The 22,066-nt window shown below is 41.4% G+C and overlaps 3 protein-coding genes across 4 annotated transcripts; 1 reads left to right on the top strand and 2 right to left on the bottom strand.

Annotated features, from left to right (window-relative positions):
- Positions 1-4,818: 4,818 nt before the first annotated feature.
- creld2 (cysteine-rich with EGF-like domains 2) lies at positions 4,819-8,595 on the bottom strand. The gene is made up of 10 exons (XM_063905045.1): positions 8,235-8,595; positions 8,036-8,118; positions 7,698-7,808; positions 7,443-7,534; positions 7,118-7,294; positions 6,926-7,024; positions 6,435-6,518; positions 6,192-6,287; positions 5,394-5,534; positions 4,819-5,184 (listed from the first exon to the last, which is right to left on the bottom strand). Exons 1-10 carry the CDS (start codon positions 8,376-8,378, stop codon positions 5,123-5,125), a joined length of 1,089 nt encoding a protein of 362 aa, XP_063761115.1. The 5' UTR covers positions 8,379-8,595; the 3' UTR covers positions 4,819-5,122.
- A 244-nt stretch (positions 8,596-8,839) lies between these two features.
- alg12 (ALG12 alpha-1,6-mannosyltransferase) lies at positions 8,840-13,793 on the top strand. Its single transcript, XM_063905043.1, is given in 10 exon segments — positions 8,840-9,036; positions 9,714-9,846; positions 9,930-10,103; positions 10,209-10,246; positions 10,248-10,404; positions 10,669-10,773; positions 10,873-11,095; positions 12,371-12,540; positions 13,202-13,277; positions 13,369-13,793. Coding segments are annotated over 10 exon segments (1,467 nt in total). The 5' UTR covers positions 8,840-8,877; the 3' UTR covers positions 13,601-13,793.
- A 417-nt stretch (positions 13,794-14,210) lies between these two features.
- On the bottom strand, positions 14,211-21,313 carry zbed4 (zinc finger, BED-type containing 4). 2 transcript variants are annotated; one of them, XM_063905039.1, is made up of 2 exons: positions 21,164-21,313; positions 14,211-19,031 (listed from the first exon to the last, which is right to left on the bottom strand). In XM_063905039.1, the coding sequence occupies exon 2, from the start codon at positions 18,835-18,837 to the stop codon at positions 15,064-15,066; it is 3,774 nt and encodes a 1,257-aa protein (XP_063761109.1). In that variant the 5' UTR covers positions 18,838-19,031; positions 21,164-21,313; the 3' UTR covers positions 14,211-15,063. The 2 variants fall into 2 exon arrangements, with proteins under 2 accessions (XP_063761109.1, XP_063761110.1); XM_063905040.1 differs by having other exon boundaries at positions 21,041-21,253.
- Between the last annotated feature and the right edge of the window lie 753 nt (positions 21,314-22,066).

Raw genomic sequence — 22,066 nt, 5'->3', positions numbered from 1 at the left:
CCATGGCAACTCACACACTGCTACGAAAAATCTGCCTCCACCAGGGTTTTTACATCTCATAGAGAAAGAGGTTGAAGTCAGAGAGAAATATGCATTTGATGTGGGTAGCAGACTAGTGTTTTATGTTACCGCAGAATTAACGATACAAAATAGTGCCTATTCATGGTAAAATATCCAGTTTCACAACCCCAGTGTGAAGGACGTCATACTATCACCTACACAATGACTGATACACCTTTTTAAGGTTGAGTTTTCTAGGTATAAACTCCAAATTTAGACACTAGAAGTCAATATTACCATAACAGGGAAGCATCAACATCTGGTCGATTCGTGACGTTGTGACACAGTGGAAATGGTCATGCTGACGATAAACCTGGTAAGGGTATACCTACCTGTGGGTGTATAGGCCCAAGAAGAAGGATGGCGACTAAAACATTTGTCGAAAGTCATTTCAAATTCTCTCCCACACACTCCCTCACCCCTGCCTGTAACGCCTCCATTGTTGTGCTTTTCTACAGTCATTTCCGACACACCCCTAAGCGGTCGACCAATCACAACAGAGCCCGCCAGCTTCCCAATCAGAGCAGAATAGGCTCTGGTTTCAGACAGAGGGTGAAATAGGTGCTGCAGCACAGCCAGTATGAGAAAAATAATGAGCTGTTTGGATATAAAAGCATGTAAACATCTCACAGTAGAGGCACAAAATAAAAATATGAACCTGAAAATGAGTAAAATACGGCCCCTTTAAAACTAGTTTTACTATGCACTGAAGGCGGTGAAATTTCTCTTTTGAATTCCTCATAGTGTCAAAAAACGATTTTAGGAGGGAGGACTTCTGCATGGAGGTAGATCAAAGCCTGTCTCTTCTCATTCCTGATGGGGGTAAGAGACCAGAGGCCAGACGGTGCAGTCACACAGGAGTGCACACACACAAACACACAAGGCAAATTTGTCTGCCTTCACTTGCAGACAGACCTGGGCGCTGGCTTTGAGATCAAACGAAGGTGCGTAAGATCAATCCATCCTACTTGTCTGTGAAATGTCTGTATAGCAGAGAGCGTGCCAGCTAGCACCATGCCACTCCCTGTCTGCTAGCCCCCCCCCCCCCCTCCTCCTCTTCTTCTTCTTCCTGCTCTTCTGAGGAATACACCTCAAAAAACAATTGAGTCATGTGTCGTTCCATGGAAATATCCAGTGATTAAAGGAAAATAAGATCTTATTTTTAAATAAAATGCAAAGACATGCAAACGGTTTTACTAAGGATGGTTCTTGCAGTAGTTCTCTGTATATAAAAGACTTAGGTAAACAAAATATAAGTCCTTGGCAACGATTTTCCTTCTCAGCACAAAGAACCAATAGCGCCACATAACATGCTGAATAATTAAAACAGTTTGGATTGCTTTTACACTCCTATTGAACAGAATAGTCCAAGGTAGCATATCAGTTTTACACGAGAGGAAAACACTGGTGTTATTGAATGTTTTCCTAATACATTATTTCTCTGCTGCTTCAGGCCTAGGCGCAGCTTGACCACGGCGTTGTGTAAAGATTTACCTCATGATGTAAATAATTCAGATTCCCATTATGTTTCCCTGTTTGCTCCCCTCTAAAGTCAATTGTAAAGCAGAGAAACATGCTCCGTGCTGCTCGATTTAAGTGCTACTGCTACAATCTAGCAGTATACATAGAAAGAGGATCTATAGTGACAGCAAATGATGAAAAACAAACCACTTTTCATAATTACAGCTTAAAAATTGTGATCTTTTTACAGCATTATTTCAATTGTGACAAACCAGCAATCCAGTATCAGCTAATAGGACTTGTCAACACGTCAGAAATACTTTCCGACCACATTAAACCCAATTTGCAGTTTATTTAAATGTAACTTAAAGCTGCACAGTAGCAATAATGGAACAAGTGACTAAGTGTGATGTAAAATGCATTGTGTGCCTTCCCAAACCCTCACAGATTTATCATCCAGCTTGTCTTTTTTTTTTGTTGCGTCTTTCAGCTCATTGTTTTGGTTTTCTGTCCCCAGCACCAAATGGCAGACAAAGCTAGCTAAGAAAGCTAAAGCTATCTGGTTAACATAGTGGACATGTTTAGTCTTTATTCCCTCAAACGTGAATAAAGACCAAAACAGTGCAAAAAGGAGAATACATATTAGATTTACGTGTATTGTGCTGGCGAAAGCACAATTGAGACTGAATGCTAATGTTGCTACGTGCCAATGTTATGTGAATCATCAGTTAAAATGTTCACTAAATTCACTTTCCACGCTGAGAATATATCAATGTTCTGTTTGTATTTTGTTAAAACCCAATCAAAACAAATAAGTTCACATTGTTTTTTTTTCATACTTCATTGCAGTTCCAGAAACATCTGTCCTAGCACAACTGGACATAGGCCTACTGTATTTTCTGCCTTTTTGAGGAACGATGTAAAACAGACAAAAGATCCTTGCATTGCAAATCGTCTGCAGAAACAAAAGCACATATGGGTTTCCATAGGTACCCTCAGATGCACCTTTAGATATGAAAGGAAAATGCCTCTCCGGTGAAATCAAGCATCTGGGTTCATCTGAGTTTCAGGGGTCACACCGACTGCAAGTCAGTGGTTTTAGCTCTCTCACACACAACACACATTTCCAATTTCCCCTCCTTAACCTGAAGTGGGCGGCTACAGATACACATGCAGCCCCAGATGCGCCTCGGCTCCCTATCAAATGCTTTTATTTCCCGCCAAAATCTGTATTTTATAAAGCATCTTGGAGCGGGAGTGCTGTAGTCGGTTCATTCACTGACGCTCCCTGCACCTCCTTTCACAGTGAAAAGGAAAGTTCCCAAGCAGCACCTTGAAAATCTATATTTGAGTTCCACTCTGCTCTGCGGAGTTTCCAATTTGTCTGGCTTAATCGTTGGCGGTTGAGCGTCCAGCTGGGTGAAAGGAAGGCAGACACAACCGCATCAGAGAGGCAGGGCAACAAGTTTAAGGAGTGCCTGACATCAGAGGCGGTGCAGGCCACTGACAGCTGAACAAAAGCACATGGTGCCACATCTGGCTTCTGGTTTAGCATGCAGTTTCCCTCAGCGTACCTCAGCACTATGATTATCTCGGTCCCACCGCCTTACAATGGAACAAAGAGGATTGTTGTCTAAGAAAAGGCTTGGGAAACAGCAGCCTTGAGAGAGGATGAGGAGAGGATCAGAGCCGCAATTTAGTGCCCGGCAGCAGAGGGTAGGGTGTCTTGCTCTGTGAGAATTAAAAGCCTCTCTATAAGTGGAGGATATTATGCTGTGATCAGCTCAGTGTCATCTTCTTGCTCTGCATGCTGCTAGGTTTCTTCTATAACCCTGTCGCTGTCCTCATAGTCACCCCGCTGCAGCTGGATAATGTGCTCCACAGCTGAGATTTTTCTGGCAGAAGAAAAATCACCACAAAGTCAAGAGAAAACAACAGGGTGCCCCTCTGACCACAGAGTATTTGTGCACATGCTGCTGCAATGTGTGTAAACACACGCATGTGACACACAAACACCATCCACTTGGTGCACGTTTTATGGAATCGGACCAGGGATTCACCACACCACACGAAAGTGCAGTGGAGTAAACAATACACTTATTTCAACAGCAGGCAAGCCCAGTGGTTAGGAGAGCTGTCTCAGAGAAAGGTCACAAGTTCAAATACAACTTTTCTTGAGCTTAAACACGACTCTAAGATCCAATTGTACCTGATTCCGACCTAAAATGTCTGTTATCATCAAGTGCTCGGAACATTTGCGTTACTTACAGTCATATATAAAGTAAATGTTTATCAGATCTGCTATGTTACAAATAATAATTGGCCCACAACCCATTCATAATTCCAACGGGTCAGCTGTTGACATACTACACTAAAGTGATGAAAGGCAGAAAAGCTTAACAGTAATAGTTCATTTCTGCTAAATTTTCACTCAAATACTGTGTGTTTCTACTGTATGGTTCCATGCAAAATGTCATTTAAAAGAAAACTATTTTAGTGACTTGATAATATATATTCCTGCCAAAACATGTAGGTTGTAAAGGGGAGAAGTAAATGTAACTTATTGGACCTGAATTATCAACCCTGTGTTTTAGAAATGAGTAACACTACATCTGGAAAAGAGTCATTTCCCATAACACCCAGAGGTGAACATTGGAGGGGATGCTAGGGGTGTGTGGGGGGGTGTTGTGTTATGTGTTATGATTGCCTCTCTGATGCTTCACTACCAGCTCAGACAGGTCTCGACTGCTTCTCCTCCTTGGCAGTGGAGTCCAAACAGCTGACATCATCCCGCAGGAAGCCTTATTGCAAGGTGAGACCTGGGTTACCAAAATATGCTTTGATCCTAACGGGGCCACAGAAAGGTCGCAAGAAAAGCCTCCTAACACCTGAGTGGTGACGGTGAAGCAGAGTTTTGGGTCGGTGATTGAATGACTTACTTGGAGTTCAGGCGAAATGGAAAAAAAACTGTGGAATGAAGTGTGAAAATACCCTAAAATTGAGGATTTAGAACATGGAGATAAGATATAGTCAACAATATGATCCCCTATGAAAATACACCTATATGATCAAGCATCCAAACGGCTGAGATGTGTGGATAAGAGAAAATATCTATAGTCCTTTCTAGATCAATTTAAGACCTCCACTTTAGACAGTCGTAAGCATCAATATTCCACAGGACTAGGCTGCCCCCATGTGGTCAAATTGTATCACCGCAACAATATCACTTCCACCTAATTTAGGAGCCTGCTTCTCCAGAATAAGGAATGATAATAATAGTAAGAGATAATACACACGTGGATTTTAAATTCAACAGAATTCACCTTTATTGAAACATCTTTGATTTTAAAACCAAACAACAAATAAAGACAAGTGGTACTTTGAGCACATCAGAGAAAAGCAACCAAATGACCAGCAAACGGAGAGCATTTTTTGTTTGTCCTTTTATCCATGCTCCAAACACTGTCCAGTGGTCAGCTGTTGTTGGTTCTAAGTGCAGCTGGTTTATCAAGTGCATGTAGTCGACGATTTAAAAATGGGCGGCGTCAGATGTGCAGGAAATCCAACCGTTCTTCAAGATTCGATCCCATTGGTTTTTACATCAAAGCTCCTCCCCGTGTGTGCTTGTGGTCGTCTCGGATGTTTCTGACTCCTCTTCTTTTTCTGATGCGAGTGGAAAGAATACAAATAAGTTTAATGTATTCTATGTATGTATTTCATATTGACAATCATTGATAAACCTAACAGTAATGCGTTCAGCCTCATTTCTTCAAAAACTGAATTCTGACGACGTTTCTGTTTTCAAAATCTTACTCTTTTACTGTGAAAGAGTTTCAAAAATCATCAGTACTTGAACCAACGCTGATCCTCACCTGGCTCTAACTTCTGGACACACTCTCCATCTTGCTCTTCATAGCCGCTGGAGCAGATGCACAGGTAGCTGCCTTTATTGTTGACACACTCCTCGTGCTCCCTGGTGCAGACCGGCTCAGGCTGGGAACACTCATCGATATCTGACAAACACAATGTTTTAGCTGCTGTTTGTCAAAACGCAACATCAACTAACAAGGGATTATAGCAATTTATACTACATCTGTTTTAGAAATACTGCACACATCTTCGAGAATTGATAAAGGAGTGAAACAGTGACTTATTTACATTTTTTCCCTCCACACTTCAGAAATGGTTTTGGGATGAAGCTGCAAATATCTGGCAATATTTCATGATGTCATCATTCTAAAGAAATTAGGGAAAATTGTTTTTTTATTGTGGTCGTATCAATGTGATCTATGGAGCCGTTAGGTAGCTGTTAGTATGACAATTAGGCGTAATTGCCAAGGCTAAATGCCCACAAATAGTGAAAAGAATTTCAGAAGTAATGACATAGCTCTGTTTCAATATATTTTGACTTTTGGATTTTAAAATCTCTGAATTTTATGGAAAAGTTTGGATACTGCTGGTCTAAAACAATCCTGCACAGCCACCACTGAAATCTAATCATAGAAAGAGTATATTATTAATAATATAACTGTAGTCTTATCTTTCTCTGCAAAAATATCGGGTTAAAACAGAATTAGAATTAAAAAAGCTGCGCTGCTTTTGGATGTTTATTTCTATGTCAATGTTTCGAATGAAAGTCCAAACTATCTGGGGCTTCATCTCCTTCATACCTGTGCAGGTGCCCTCTGCGTCCTGGTACCCGCTGGCACAAGCCTGGCACTTATCAGGACCAGCTCCTGTGCAGCCGGAGCACGTTTTGTCACAGCCTGCAAAAGGACAAAGGGAAACACTTGAATTCTACATGCGATAAAAGAAAATATGCACTCACTATGATTTATTATGCAGTAGCTGTTTATGAGTCTAAATGTTGCACACTGTATGTCAAAACTGTGAGAGAGTGACTGAGTTATTACCCTTGCAGGAGTAGGAGCCGTCCGTGTTAAGGCAGTATTGATCTTCTTCACACGGAGAAGGATCCTTGGCGCACTCGTTTACGTCTGAAGAAATATGACAGAAATTGACTGATTTACAAAGTATTGGCATGTCTTTTTCTAAAGCTTGGAAAATGATGCATCTACCCGAAAAACACAAGCCAATAGTATGAGCATGTCAAGTCGGAAAGCATACAGAACATACTAGTAATGTTTTCCTATTATTTCTAAATGTGTCTTTGTATTTGATCTATCTAAATATTTTTGCACAATGTAGTTATACATATTTCCCAGATAATTTGTTTGCAGTCAGGTAAAAATTGTGTATTGCAGCCGTGCCAGAACAAACAAGAAAAAACGTTTTTTTCTGCAACAAATGTTAATAACTCATCGCCCCCGTGAATACCATACTCTCTCTGGTGTAGCAAGTTTTTCCTGAAGACTACATGGAGGCTTGTTATTGGTCCTCTTACCAACACACGCTTCCTGGTCATCATCCTCCCAGCCTTCTTTGCACTCATCACAGTCCTGATTGGTTGCACCAGTGCAGGTTTTGCAGGAGGTGTCGCACGCTGCAGGAAGACGGGGAAGCCCCATTTCACAATCACGACACATGTACTCTATGTGATGATACTATGGTCTGTCGTGTGGTTGTTGGAGTGTACCTGTGCACAGAGAGAATGTGTCGTTCCTCACTTCGTTGAAGTAACCGTCGATGCAGTCTAGGCAGAACTCCCCTCTGTAGGCGTTGTCACAGCTGCATTTCCCGTTCCCTCCGCGAGTCCCGTCGCCATCACAGTTCCCATTTCCATGACAAGGTCTCTCAGAGCCCCCCAAACAAGCTACAAAAATGAAATCCCAAAGACAGCACAGACATAAATAGTTAACCACTTTAGGCTTCAGGTTTTTGGGGTTATTTGTTCAGTATACTATGTATAATCTACAGTTCACGCAAATTCTGTCCTATGGTTTCCATAAAGTTTTCCTCACCATTGCAGTCCGGTCCAAACGTTCCCTTTGGACAGCACACTTTTATTGTTTCGATGCAGAACCATTTATGCAGATCAGGATGTTTTGTTTTCCTGTATTGCAACAGGAAGAGATGAGGTTTCACACATTTTACAAGTCAAACATCTGTCAGTGTGTTATCATAACGTATGTCTGTTATCTTGCACAACCTGTGTTACATCCTAGTGTTGTGAAATTGACATAACATCCAACCTCAGTATAAGCATTACAACTCACCTCTTGAACCACCAAGTTTCAAAGTGGTCTTCGTGCTCCTCTACCATGTGGTTGCAGTCGAAGCTGCTGCTGTCACACAGCTCCTCCACGATCTCCATGAGACGGATCTCGCTGCAAAGGAAAAGGAATGGATTGAAGTTAGAAAAGGGATACACAAACAACATAAACTGTGTGTTAAGAAGGAAGGAGTGTTGCCAAATGCTGTAGTTTGAACTTGTGCTTATGTTGCCAGCCACTTGGGCACAAGTTTATCTAGGACTTTGATAAGGTTAGTATTATAGGTTAGCTTCGATGACCAATTTATAGGGCAGGGTGACCTGAACTGGACTGAATCTCACCTTGTCTCATATTTAGACAGTGTCCTCTCCTCCCAGGCTGTGTTGCCCCCACCAAAGTTCTGCTTTGCAGTTCTCTCAAAGCCCTAAAATACAACATAATGTCACTGTTTGTGGAAAGGAAACAGGGGATTCTTGGAATAATATGTTTCATGCATCTGACACTACAAAACAAAGCAGGGGTTTGGTGATGTGCTCTTACCTTGTTGAAGTTATCTGTTATTTGCCGACAGGTAGAACAGGTGCTTTTTAAATCTTTCTTGCTGTTGGTGACTTGGAAAAGTAAAACAAGAGCTACACAAGACAAAAGCCGCAGTAGACGCAGCTGTGAACCGGTGGACAGCATCTCAGCCGATCAATTCATATCAAGACACACGTTTAGGCAAGCTTCTAACTAATACCAAAGCGCTGCACGGTTCGGGGACAACTAAATGAGCCGTTTCTAACATTAAATATAAGTTAGCGTTATCTATGCAAAGCGCAACAAAGTGGTATTTACATGCCGGTTGTAGAAAAACGGTTCAGTTTTTGATTTCCGTGTCAGCCCCTTAGTCGAATTGTGGCTTGCGCTGATTCGCTAGAGCTATGTGTCAATCAAAAGCACAGCCAATCACAAGCCGCCACGCGCGGGACAACTAGCTCCCCACATGTACAATTCGGGAATATTAGTAGTAAATTAATACGGTTTTTTTTTTCTCTATCGGTTGTCTTTTAAGATTGTATTTTTTAAACAATGTCTTCATCCAAATACTACAGAAAAAAGTTAATACTTTAAGCACAATGTAAACATATTTTGTAGTTCGCTTCCTGTATTGACCGGAAGTGATGAAAACCGTTCAGCTGTCATGGCTGAAAAGAGGAATGTTTTAGGGCTACCTCTGCTGTTTTTATTATTAACTGTGACTCTTTTGCATTTATTTATTTGTCCGTTCACTAAGGTTGAGGAGAGCTTTAATTTACAAGCGGCGCACGACATTCTGTATCACAGACTTAACTTTGAGAAGGTAAGCAAGCTGTTATAGATGCTGGTATTAGGTGTGCTAACAAGCTAACCATGCACAGCATCAGTGAATTAAAGCATTGTTATTATATGACATAGTGTCAAACGTTTGTGAATACGTAACACAAAACACACCGACAACACAGTATAGTATGTATTTTAGAGGTTCATTTTAAATGTTTTGTATGAATGTTGGATAAATTCCATAACAGACCCAAAAAGTAAACATTGATTTGATTTGTTATAAATTCACACTTAATGCAATACAAAGCCATGATAAAAGTAAATATTCCTATTACTAATATACATAAACATGTCATAGTACTACTTTAAAATAGCCATGGCCATATAAAGTAAAAAATAAGCTACATTTCATATTGGAAACAAACGTTTGTCTCAATACAAATAGCATATTATAAAATAAGTATCTACTCAATATTTAAAAACAGAGTTAATATCAGAGTATTTTTATTTTAAGATTAATTTATAAGCTGTTTTGGATCTTTCAATCATGATGCTTTTCATTAGAAGATAAAATTGTGATGCCAAATTTAAAAAAAAATGTTCACATCTAACATTCAAGGATAGCGAAAGAACTTGAGATTGTTTTGTGCTCGAGATCAACTGTTTTAAGTTCTGCCTGTATAAGTGTTATAAAGCAGAGCCTGTGCTGTCTTTCAGTATGACCATCATGAGTTCCCAGGCGTGGTTCCACGGACGTTCCTCGGCCCCCTGTTTCTCTCCGTGCTCTGCTCCCCTGCTGTGTTCCTATCCTCTCTGCTTGATTCACCCAAATTTTACACACAGCTGATGGGTAACTTCCTAATAACTCAGTGTTCCGTTTCTTCTATTCTACATATTTGATTTTAAACAAATGTCTCTATGTGTTCTGTGCAGTCCGAGCGTCCCTGGGAGTGTGTGTAGTCGGTGCACTATGGCACATGCAGAAGGAGGTGAGGAAGCAGTTTGGCTCCACAGTTGCAGGGCTCTTCTGTCTGATGTGTGCTTCTCAGTTTCACCTCATGTTCTACAGCACCAGGACTCTGCCTAATGTATTTGCACTGCCAATAGGTAAGATACCTTGGTGTACATCTTCATAATCCAACTTCTTTTGATTAATTTCCCTGAATAAGTGAGTGAATCGACATGATGACGGTGCATTTCTTCTGTCCTCAGTTCTGGTAGCGTTCACATGTTGGATGGCTCAGAAATACAGGCCGGTTCATCAGCCTCTCAGCTTTAGTCATCATCGTGTTCCGGTCAGAGCTCTGCATCTTCCTGGGTCTCATGTTACTGATATCACTGTTGAGCAGGAAGCTGGGTCTGCTGCAGCTGCTGTACTACGCAGTTCCTGCTGGGATCCTGTCACTGGGCAAGTACAGCAGAGAGTGCTGCAGGGATGACATATTTGTATATGTTGTGGAAGAGATCATTCAAAAATCCTAAGCTTGTGTTGACCACCAATATATATCCTTCTTCAGGCATTAACCAAAAAACAATAGACCAAAATCAATTGACTTTGATGCAAGGGAACTAGAAGTGCAAAAATGACAACTAACTTCCATGTTTTATGAACAAATCCTGCACTGATCTAAAATAAATATGGAATAATGATGTGATCCTTTTGTTTTTTCAGCTCTGACTGTGGCTATTGACTCTTTCTTTTGGAGGAAGATGTTGTGGCCTGAAGGTCAGGTTTTGTGGTACAACACTATTCTCAACAAAAGTTCCGACTGGGGAATATCCTTTGATGAACTCGAGTACAATGTGTGTGGATTACCGTTTTCTTAACTAACTGCCACTGAAAAGAGTGATCTCCTTGACTCCTCTCCCCAGTAAACTTCTCCCTTTCTGTGGTACTTTTACTCTGCCGTGCCCCGTGCCCTGGGCTGCACGCTGCTCTTCGTCCCCCTCGGCCTCCTCGACAGGCGGATGAGGTTACTGCTGCTTCCCACTGTCGGCTTCATCCTCATCTACTCGCTGCTGCCCCACAAGGAGCTGCGCTTCATCATATATACTTTCCCCGTGCTCAGCCTGGTGGCTGCCCGAGGCTGCTCCTTCATGTAAGTCCAAACATATTACCAGTGTTGGGTGTAACGCGTTATAAAAGTAACGGAGTTACAGTAATGTATTCCTTTTTGCTGTAACGCAGTAATATAACGCATTACTTCTGAAATTTGGGTAATATAATACCTGTTACAATTCTCAGTGACGCAGCTACAACACATTTTAACCCAAAATGATGTGGTGTTTAGTTTCTAAGAAATCACAAACATCGCGAGACATTCCGACACCAGTGAAATAATTGTGCGGGTAGAATAGTAACTCAGTAAGCCTGTTTACTGTTGATTAAGAGGGCTGCAGAAACAGATTCGCAATGCAGAGCTGCAGGCTCGGAGAAAAGAAAGGAAAAAGACAGGAGTGCACGCAGGCCGAAGCAAGTTCAGACACTCGTGGAGGAGTGTTAAAGATATGCAGCCTCTGTCCTCTGTGGAATCGCCGGCTTTTAGAAAGCTTGTCAGCCAAATCCCCGTTAACACACCAATGACAAGGTGAGCTAACGTTGCCATAGAGACTCGTTCATATACAGCAGGTCACAGGGCCGTGCAGAGGCTCCACTAACATGTTATTAATAACACACAGAGACGTAATGATACCGGTATCAAATATTATTTAGCCCACTTAAACGGAGCCTGAGTTTAATTTCTAGCTCTTTTCCTAATTTTCAGCATCTACTGCCAGATAGATAGCTTTAATTAATGAGCTGCAATAAACTACATTTTAGCATTTAAAGCCATACTGTTGCGGTTATTTTGGTCAAAGTAACGCAAAAGTAGTGTAACGCATTACATATCAGAGACAGAAATAATGTAATGTAACTTATTACTTAAAAAGACAGTAATAAATATATGTACTGTATTACATTTTGGAAGTAACTTGCCCAACACTGCATATTACATACTTCCATAAAGCAGTGCAGGACATGAATCAACCAACAGCAGTGCCTGATGGATTCCATATGCTTTAACCTATATGTGCAATTTTAGTTTCATTATATGGGCATTCCAATTTCTTGTTATTTATTTTTAGGTTAGGAACTATTTATTTTAGGTCTGTTTTTTGTATTTATCAAAAATGAACTCGGCCTATGATTTGTGTTCAGGACGGTAACATGAGTTTTTTACTTTTTGGGTATATTTTATGACATTTGTGAGCTGTATGCGATGTCATTTTGTTCTGCTGAACCGTGTGAATAGTATGATAATAAATATGTGGTATGTTTTTATTTGAAAGTTTCAAAAGCGATTGCTCACCTCTTTTTTCCTTTCGTGCGTCAGCTTGTGCAACTACCAGAAGTCCTGGATGTATAAACTGGGCTCTGCAGTTGTGGTCGGCCAGCTGTTGAGCAACGCAGCCTACTCTGGCTTAAGCCTTTACGTTTCCCACCACAACTACCCAGGGGGCCGAGCGCTGCAGGAACTACACAGGTTGTTGCCAGGCACCGCAGGTTAGAATCACTTTCAGCACATTTGAATTCCAGGGCTTGTTTCTATAACACTATTAATTGACTCCACATTAAAGAAGGGCTAATGACTCAATGACGTTTTTAAGTATTTAACCTAAAATGAATGAAATAACGTTCACATTAAACCAGTAGTGGAACGTAATAAAGCACATTTACTCAAGTACTGTACAACATTCCCTTAGTAGTTCTACTCCGCTACATTCTGGAAATCAATGTTGTACTTTTAAATCCACTGCATTTAAATGAAGCAAGTATTGTAGATGATCAAATAACTAATTACATAATTTCAAATATCCATCGGCAGTAAACATAATAAACTCCACACTAATGCGCCAATAAATATGATGTCATTATTAAATATGCTTTATTCTGAGATGGGTCATAACTGTAATTGTAAGAACAAGTACTTGTACTTTTGGTTCTTCTGTATATTGAATGCAGGACTCTTGAATCAGAGTACTTTTACAATTCACTCCTTGCTACTATTTAATGGAGGAGTCTTTTTTTCATATTACTGTGATACACTTCAGTAATTGCGTATGAGACAAAACAATCCTGGCGTTTTTACTTTTCTGTAACCATGGTCGCTGTTAACTAACATACTCATTGAAAACATGCGTTAAACCTTGTGTTGTCCCCTCAGATGTCTTTGTTCACATCGACGCCTATGCTGCTGAAACTGGAGTCTCTCGCTTCTTAGAGCAGAACAGAAACTGGAGGTGAGAGTTTCTCACTTGCAACTCACATTGGTCAACAATAACGAACCCAATATACCCTCTGTAATGCACTCACCCCCGTTTCTTTTAACAGATATGACAAACGTGAGGACCTGAGCCTCACACATCCTGACATCAAAATGTACACACACCTTCTGATGGAGGCTAATGTCACCAAAATACAGCAACTCCAGAACACACACCAGCCTCTGACCTTCATTGAAGGTTACAGCAACATTGCCTTCAACTTGTTTCACTTCCCACTTGTCAGCGTGCGGTTAGAGAGAAGAACTGTGCTCATGGAGAGAACGCCTGCAATCGGATGACTAAAACAGTGACTTGGTATCTAAACACCAAAGACATAGAAGTAAACGTGACCAAAAAAGTGTTCTCAAAGGTTATATGTAGACAAATGTTGCACTACACTGTCTTACATATGCTTTAATGTCTAAATAGTCTTGCTGTTGTGTAATTCATTTAATTTCTCATAAAGAGAGAAAATTATTCAAGAAAATTTAACTTCAGACACATTTTTTTACCGTGGGCTGTTATTTGTATATTGAAAGAAAGATGAAAGATTCAACTTTATTGTCATTGCACAGAGTACAAGTACTAGGACAACGAAATGCGGTCTCTGCATTTGACCCATCCTAGTGTTAGAAGCAGTGGGCTGCCATTATGTACGGCGCCCGGGGAGCAGTGTAGGTAACCAGTGTCTTGCTCAGGGACACCACGGTGGCACTTGGTCTTTCGGGGCACTTGAACTGGTGACCTTCCAGTTCCCAGGCCAAGCCCCTATGGACTTCGCCACCACCGCCCCTTATTGATAGATTTTATAGATAAATAAAGCTGAGTAAATTCCTAAATTGCACATTAATTGAATGACTCTGTACATTTAACTACATCTTATTCCTAACCAAAGAAATACACCTGCGATTTTGCATAAGGAAAACCTTTATTTAAAAATGACCACAAAATGTTCATGGTTCCAGTCTCAATGCTAAAACATTTATCAAATTAGGATCAGAAGTCATTTGATATAAAAATGTACAGTACATTGTTTTACTTAATAATAAACCCATAATTTAATCCCCTGGACATAAACTTAAATTGTGCTTAAGAGACCCATCGTGTATTTCAAACAAACATCTTATTCTGAGAATACAGCAATATTATACATGATCTTAAAAGAAACAAAACGGTTCAAGTAAAAAAAAAACAAATCTATTTCTAAACGACAGTACCATGAGCCACAAATTCACAATGAAAATTAAATAACATTAACTTAAACATCTTTCAGTCACAGCATTTATTTTCGGGCCATGTTTTCAAATCAGAAAACAACACCGCATCTATCTTTAATACACAGTAATCAAAAAAGCATCCTGACGTGACCAGAGTAATTTAACACAAATATTTACAGCATTTTGACCTGAAGTAGTTTTGGATAAGGCACAAGGAGAGAGTAGACGCAGAAAACGAAAAAAACATTGATTTACAAGCACACGCACGCACACGCACACACACATCATCATCATCATCACCAACCCCTATAGCTAGAAAAACCCTCCCTCCCTGATACACTTTTCACTGAGACTTTTCATCACAAAAGTGTTTTAACAGTAGTACACAGAATAAAATAAAACCTCAAAATCTGGCCATTGCAGTGAGAATTAATCAGTGTATAAATTGATATTTTACATTAAGCCCAACAGGAAAAAACAAACCCTTTCACAGCTATGCAACTTGGTCCTTGATAAAGGGTTTTCAAGTTAATGCTCGACGATAATCAGTACTGAAAATAAATCAGAGGGAGGTTGACTTTGAGGAACAGCAACCCCTCCATGTTTTCCAGTAAAGGCCTGGGCTGATTTAGGGCACAGTTGACACTAGCGGTGCTGAACAGTGTCTCTGATGGGACGATGCTGGGGGGGCAGCCCACGTAACGGGCGGCTACTTTGGCAAGCTCGGGCCACAGGAACTTTTTCAGGTTCCAATAGTCGAGGGGGTCACAGCTTTGATCGAGTATGTCTTCTTCAAGGTACTCCAGCACTGCCAGCTCGGAGGACTTTGGCTTCTCCTCGTGTTTGATCTTCTGTCGGATGTCCGCCATTAGAGACCAGAGGTTGTCCTTGTTTTGGTGGGGGGAGTTGGCTGAAATCGGGGCCTCGTTGCAGCCGTTTTGCAGCAGAGGCTTTCCCCCGACTGAGGTAGAAGAGGATGTGTCCAGCTCGCCGATCAGATCTTGTTTACATTGCTCTGCTTCTTCCTCTGTGAACAACGAAGTCTTGTATCGTGGGTCCAGCATGGTCGCCCAGGTGTATCGTGGGTCGTGCAGTGTTGTGGACATTTTGGACACCATGGCTTCCTTTAGAGACATTAGCATGTTGTCTATGCCCACCGTTTCGTCAAACAGCAGGTCTATCTTTCTATTGAGGATGTGGACGAGTGGTATCACTTGTCCCAGAGTGGCAGTGCGGTTGCTCATCTCCCTGCAGGCCACCTCGAAAGGTTTCAGTGCATTGCAGACCGACAGCATCACCTCCCACTGATCGCAGCTGATCATTTCCCTGAAATTGCACTCGATCGACATCTCGTCGATGGCTTTCTTCTGCTCCACAAGTCGCTCCAGCATGAAAAAGGAAGTCCTCCATTTGGAAGGAACGTCCTGAATTAGTTGGTTCTCTGGCAGCAGGTGGAGCCTCTGCAGCTCGGCCAGCTTCTCCTTGGCCTTTGCCGAGCGGTGCACACGCTCACAGATCTTCCGTGCGATACTCAGAAGGTTCTGAACCATTCTCTGACTCTTTATGGCTTCGCTAACAATGAGGTCAATCGTGTGTCCGAAACACTGCATGGAGACATGTCCATGGTCCTCCAAGGTGTTTCTGATGGTGTTATTATCTGTTACAGTGAACCCCTTTTTCAGCCCTGATGAGGTGACCCAAGAATCCCACAGATACTCCAGCTGCTTTGGGATGTCATGCATATCTTGATCACAGTCTATTTGGGAGACACTTAGGAGAGCCGAGCAGTGGAAGTCCTGACCCTGCGGTCTGACGCTTGACTCGTAAGTCGCCCAGTGGGCAGTGAGGGTCAGGTATTCCCGTGTCTGGCTGCTGACCCAAATACTAGTTGTAAAGTGGACAACACCACCTTCGGCCTCTTTCAGGTGGGTCAGCACAACGTCCTTCACCCTTTCGTACATGTCTGGTATGGCAGTGCTGGTAAAGTAAGAAGAAGTTGGTAGAGAATACTGAGGCTGGAGGTACTCTAGTAGTCTGTTTAGTCCAGCATTCTCCACCATGGCTGATGGCTGAAGATCCAGTGCGAGCATTTCTGCGATAAGTTTGGTGATTTTTTTGGCAACCGGGTGGTGTTCATCAAACCTTTCGAGGTTCTGTTCCGTTTCATAAACAGAAGTGTCCATGAGCTCTTGTTTGACATTTATTTCAGCAGACGGCACATCACCTGAGATAGCATTTTTACTTTCAAGAATATGTCCATGAAACCTTTGCATGTGCCTGAAGAGGCAGCTCGTGCCGAGGTTAGTAGTCTTTTTGCCTCTGCTAATTGTGCGGCCACAGTGCAAACAAATCACCTTTGTGGGGTCAGCAGTTGAAATGGAGAAATGGTTCCACAGTTTTGATGTCTTTTTACTGAAAACGGGCAGTGTTTGTGGCTTTTTCTCACTGGCGGGCTTCTCAGTTTCTTTGGTTGAAACTGCGTCAGTCGTTGTGAGATTAGAGTAGGGATGAGGAGAGGAATCCTTCTCATCTGTGCTTTTTTGGTTTTTGAGAACGTCTGGGTGGCGTCTCATTAGGTGCCTCATCAGACAACTTGTACCAAAGTCGCCCCGTTTCCCCCGGCTGATGACGCATGGACAGTAACGGCACAGTGCTTTCAACTGGTCAACTGGTGACACTATAAAATGGTGCCACACTTCTGATTTCACCCGTTTCATGATCTTCTTGTTTTGCTGAAAAACCGAATGATCCTGATTGAGACTGGGGCCCTCAGAGAGGTCACATGGTGAGGAAGTTAGGGGTGTTTCCTCCTCCTGAGTTTTGAAGAAGAGATTGAGAGAAGACTCCTGCCCTGAAAGATTCATCACCTCATCCGATTCCTCTTTTATGTCCATCGTTTCATCCATGCTTTGGGGTAATTCATCTGATATGTTTTCTGGGGAGGATGGAAGAAGGGGTGATTCTTTTTTTATGTCCAGGGTATCCTGTAGTTGTGTGCGGGACAGTAGTGACGGTGGGTTTGTATAGGGTGGGGGAATGTGATTGCCCTGTCCATTTTCCTCAATGACAACCTCTTTGTGGGCCCTCCACATGTGACGGATAAGACAGCTTGTCCCTAGATCCTTCCCATTTTTCCCCCGACTGAATTCATTCATGCAATGGATGCACACTGCTTTGGAATTGTCAGCAGGCGACAGGTAGAAGTGTTTCCATACTGCTGATCTCCGGCGGGAACTTGAGCTTTTTGGGGTCCCGGGGAGGCGATCAGGCCCACTGTCGGACATATCTTCAAGGTTGTTGTCATTGGAATGTGAGGATGAGAGCGAGCTAAAAATGGTATCAGTGTTGGCAAACGGTTCTAGTTTTGGTTCGACTTTGGGTAACACTTCTTTGGATGACAGGTCTGAGTTATCAGCTGAGGAGGTGGACGGTGAAGTGTTCTTTGAGGCAGAAGAATTTGTCAAGTCTCCGTTTTTTGGTGAGTTTGGGGATGGGGGTATCAAAGAGGAGGTTAGGGAGCTGGTGAGATTATTTGAGGACGCATCTGCTCCGTCCTGTAAAAGCACAGTGGGGTGAGCCCTTCGCACGTGCCTCATTAAACAACTCGTGCTGAGGTCTTTCTCGTTCTTGCCCCGACTGAACTCTTTCATGCAGTATAAACAGATTGCTTTGGTACTGTCTCGTGGTGATATGCAAAAATGATTCCAAGCAGGGGATTTCTTCCTAGGGTTGTTATTGCTCCTCATAGACGACAGAAGGCTCTGAGTGACAGCGTCCATGGCAACATCATAAAGGGTGCTTGTGTATCCACTTAGTAAATTACTGTAATCATCACCATCTCTAGTTACAAAAGGACCAACAGAGCTACCGAATCCTAGCCTTTCATCATCCTGGGTTTCCTCCTCCATTCCATTTGCGTCCCCGATCTCCTCTTTGATATGCTGACTTGCTTCATTCCCATTTTCACAATTTTCCTTCTCCGCATTCCCCTCAGTATCAGTGTTTAGGCATTTGTTTGAAAGAGTGGGAGAAGCTGGATCAGTCTCACTTGCTTTGTCTGACTCCAACAGTGTGTCATCCTGAGGAGATAAAGGGGGAGAATGTGGAGGGTCTTTATCCAGTGTTGTTAAGGGGCTCTCAGGTGACTTTGCATCCGCAGCCTCATGAGGTTTGATGCTGTAGGACTTGAACACGTAGCCATCCTGGCCTTCAATTTTCAGGCAGGTCCCTTTGGCCTCTCTCTTTTTGCTTTCTGTGGTGCCATTGGGTTCACTGAGCACCTCCTCACTTATGTGAGACACCTCTTCCTCCCCATCCATGGCAGCAGCCCAAGGGTTTTTTGTAGAACAGTCAGGTCTGCTTTGTCAAATGTAGTCACTTTTTTCAGGTGTAGTCATCGATACTGCAGCTCTCAAGCCGATGTTGTTATGAGTGTTTGGCTGACCGGGACACAGGGTGCCTGCATGTCCCTCTCCATTTATGACTGAAGTAGTCCCATCACTCCACACATCGCCTAGAGAGAGGGAAAGATAACAAAAAAACTATTACCAAAGTGTGGTCTCAAGTAAGAAGACTAAACAGGTAATAAAGATATTCTGCATAACACAAAAATAAATGTCCTTTTACTTTCCTCTAAGTTCTTAATACATTTAAACAGGCCAATCATACAAGGCTCAGCTGCTATGGTGTGGTGCAATAACAGCAACAGCTCCTACTCCAAAAATCACGTTCCATAAAACGCATCTTTTATTGACCTTTTTGATTTTCCCTTGAAAGCAATGCTGTGCCAATAAACATGGAAATATTTGAGGTTGACAAGTGTTATGCAGCTGCTGAGAGGCTACAAGGCACTACAACCTGCACATGTTAATAAACTTGTAGGTCCCACACCTTCATGAGCCTTTCAGGTTTTGGCTCAAAGCCAACTTAATTCAAATAAAAATAAAAAATGCTATCAAGATCAGAAACACCTCTTCCAAGCTACTTCCACAAACCGGTTGAGCAATTCACGCAGCCTTCTGAATTATAACAGACGGTACTGACTCTTCCTCACAAGTCTAATCATCTCTGTTGCCGTCCCTCAGCACAGGAATATGTATTTATCTGTAGAATTGTAGAGTGTTCAGTTTTTATCTAACAACAGCAACTTATTTCTTATCACGTTTCATGCATAACTTTCCATGGCATAGCTAACCTATGCACAACTGAGAATCTTCAACTCTAAACCACTCTAGCAGCTGATAGCACATCTTCAGGAATGAATGACCCAAAACAGCTATGCAGTATATCTGGTTGTAAAAAGAAACTTGCGAGCCACATTTGTAGTCGTCTCAATTTTACACGACATAATTATCTTATTAATTAAGACAATAAATGCATTTTAAGCACCACACTGATACGTACATAATCCTAAATATGACAAATATCAATCCATAAATTGAAGTCTACCAAAGTCATGTTTAATTGCTATTGTGTCAGCGTATTAGCTTAACATAATACCATCAAAACAATCCAAAAGTACACATAGCCTTAACAAAGGTTGGAATACTCTTGTTAAAACTGTATTAGAAAGATGTTTTTAATAGATTGTATAGCTCAATTTTTTTAAAATGAATGTTTATAAAAACACCTCAATATAAAGCAATCCGGTTTTAACAACACCACAATCTACAATGGATTCCTAATAAAAGTGTTGCACAAGACTGCATCAGTTTTGGTTAAGTGGACATAATAAACTGGTAACTGATGTGTACTTTGTTAACAAATCTCTCTGTACCTTGATCAGGTGCACCACAGGTCACATGTGGTTGTGAACAACCAGTGCCTCACTTTGCCTTGAATGTAAATTTGACACAAGTAAGTATTAACATTCGCCAAGTAAACAAGTATTACACAAATGCAGTCAATAAACGATTATAAATAATCCCAAATCACCATGAATGACACGAGCATAAACAACTAAATCCCTGGTTAATAAAATGATTGGATTTAAAAGGGCATTTTCCAAAAAAAGTGTCCGCTTCCTAGTAACAGGCAGTTTTCCGGGTTTGGCTTTAAGTGCTCGTCTAGTCAGGAAGATACGAGAGGACAGTAGAAAATAGCCAACGCTGACTTTCATCTTTACATTACACATCAAGTTGTAAATGGTTTTCTAGCCTACACACCGGCTTTCCATTAGCTCTCATTGAACCACAGCTAACATAAATCCTGAAACGTGTGCGACCCTAATGCTAATAAACCTTTATAACCAAACACAGTTAGCTTAAGCTACATCACCAGTAAACACCACGGTGGCTATCTTGGTGCTAACCCACTTAGCTACAAGGCTAATAAACACACAAAAACAACACACGGGCTCAGCACTTCTGTCACATGGGTTTGTAAGACAACAAAAACCAGACAAAAAACTCCTATAAGTGTCCTATTAACGTTGTAAGGACACGTTAAGTACAGTTCGGACCACACCACGTCTGCTAGCTGGTTAGCTGCCAGCTAGGCCACACACAGGACACACTAGCTAACCTGGCGAGGCAGAACCCAGCAACACACGAACCACACGGGATCCGAATCAGACCAGCTCTCACCACGACGTCCTGCACGCTTTAAACCCTCCTCGCACATGTACAACGCTGTCAGTATACTCACTGTGAAGTATGATCGGTGTGATCACCAGGTTTCAGCTGTTAAACAGTTAAATATGACACATTTGATTGATCCGGAGGGGGGGTTCACTTTGTTGCTTTTGTCTCCTGGTTGCTAGCAGTTCACGTTCGGCCGGAGCAGCTCCACACAGCGTCGGACGGAAGGAACATGTTTAGTGATGTCACTGGGCGAAGTGGGGGGTGGGGTGGGGGGGGTCATGTATTTCAGCTATTTGTCACATAACACATTTTTTATCAGTCATTTTAAACAATATAGTAGCACTATTCAAAACCTCTTGAATAAAAAGGCTATCAAAACTATTGTCGTATTAACACAACTATTTTTCTTTTTGATTTTATGTGATTTTTTGTTACTTTATTATGTCTACCCCTGATCTTCTTGAATAGAAAAAATATAATAATTACAATATATAAATTAAAACATTTTCCTAATTCAACAACTCATTAAGGTACATTATTAAATATTAAAATGACACATTAAGTGGCTTTTAGTATTTATCAATTAATTGAAGCGAAGAGACTTGTATTTAATTATGTAATCACTTTATTTTTCACTCATTATTATTTGTATGCATCTTTTCTTACTCTGTTAAGCACTTGCATCTTGCATGAAAGGTGCTATATAAATAGTGTATTATTTTTATTATTATTATAAATGGTGAACTTATTAACATTTCAAACATTTTATAGTCATATGTGATGAAATAATAAAACATGCATATAGAAAATAATGACAAAAATGCAGTGTTGTTGATTCCTAAGCAATGTAGTGCTTGGTAAAGTTTCTAAATTAAAGGTAGCCCAATTAAATTACTTTTTGAAAAATATAAAGACCCTAAATTGTCCACATACGGACGATTGATACTATGATATAATTACTGCTCAA

This window comes from Eleginops maclovinus, chromosome 17 (genome assembly GCF_036324505.1).
Source record: "Eleginops maclovinus isolate JMC-PN-2008 ecotype Puerto Natales chromosome 17, JC_Emac_rtc_rv5, whole genome shotgun sequence".
NCBI lineage: Eukaryota > Metazoa > Chordata > Actinopteri > Perciformes > Eleginopidae > Eleginops > Eleginops maclovinus.
The sequence above is the reverse complement of the archived record's forward strand: the minus strand, read 5'-3'. Positions and strand labels throughout refer to the sequence as shown.

Excerpts from the sequence above, each read along its gene's own strand:
- creld2 (XM_063905045.1), bottom strand. The coding sequence starts at position 8,378 with ATGCTGTCCACCGGTTCACAGCTGCGTCTACTGCGGCTTTTGTCTTGT. Across the intron at positions 7,025-7,117 it reads CACATTCTCTCTGTGCACAG|CGTGCGACACCTCCTGCAAA; the intron begins GTACACTCCAAC and ends GTCTTCCTGCAG. Across the intron at positions 6,519-6,925 it reads TGACCAGGAAGCGTGTGTTG|ACGTAAACGAGTGCGCCAAG; the intron begins GTAAGAGGACCA and ends ATATTTCTTCAG.
- zbed4 (XM_063905039.1), bottom strand. The coding sequence starts at position 18,837 with ATGGATGGGGAGGAAGAGGTGTCTCACATAAGTGAGGAGGTGCTCAGT.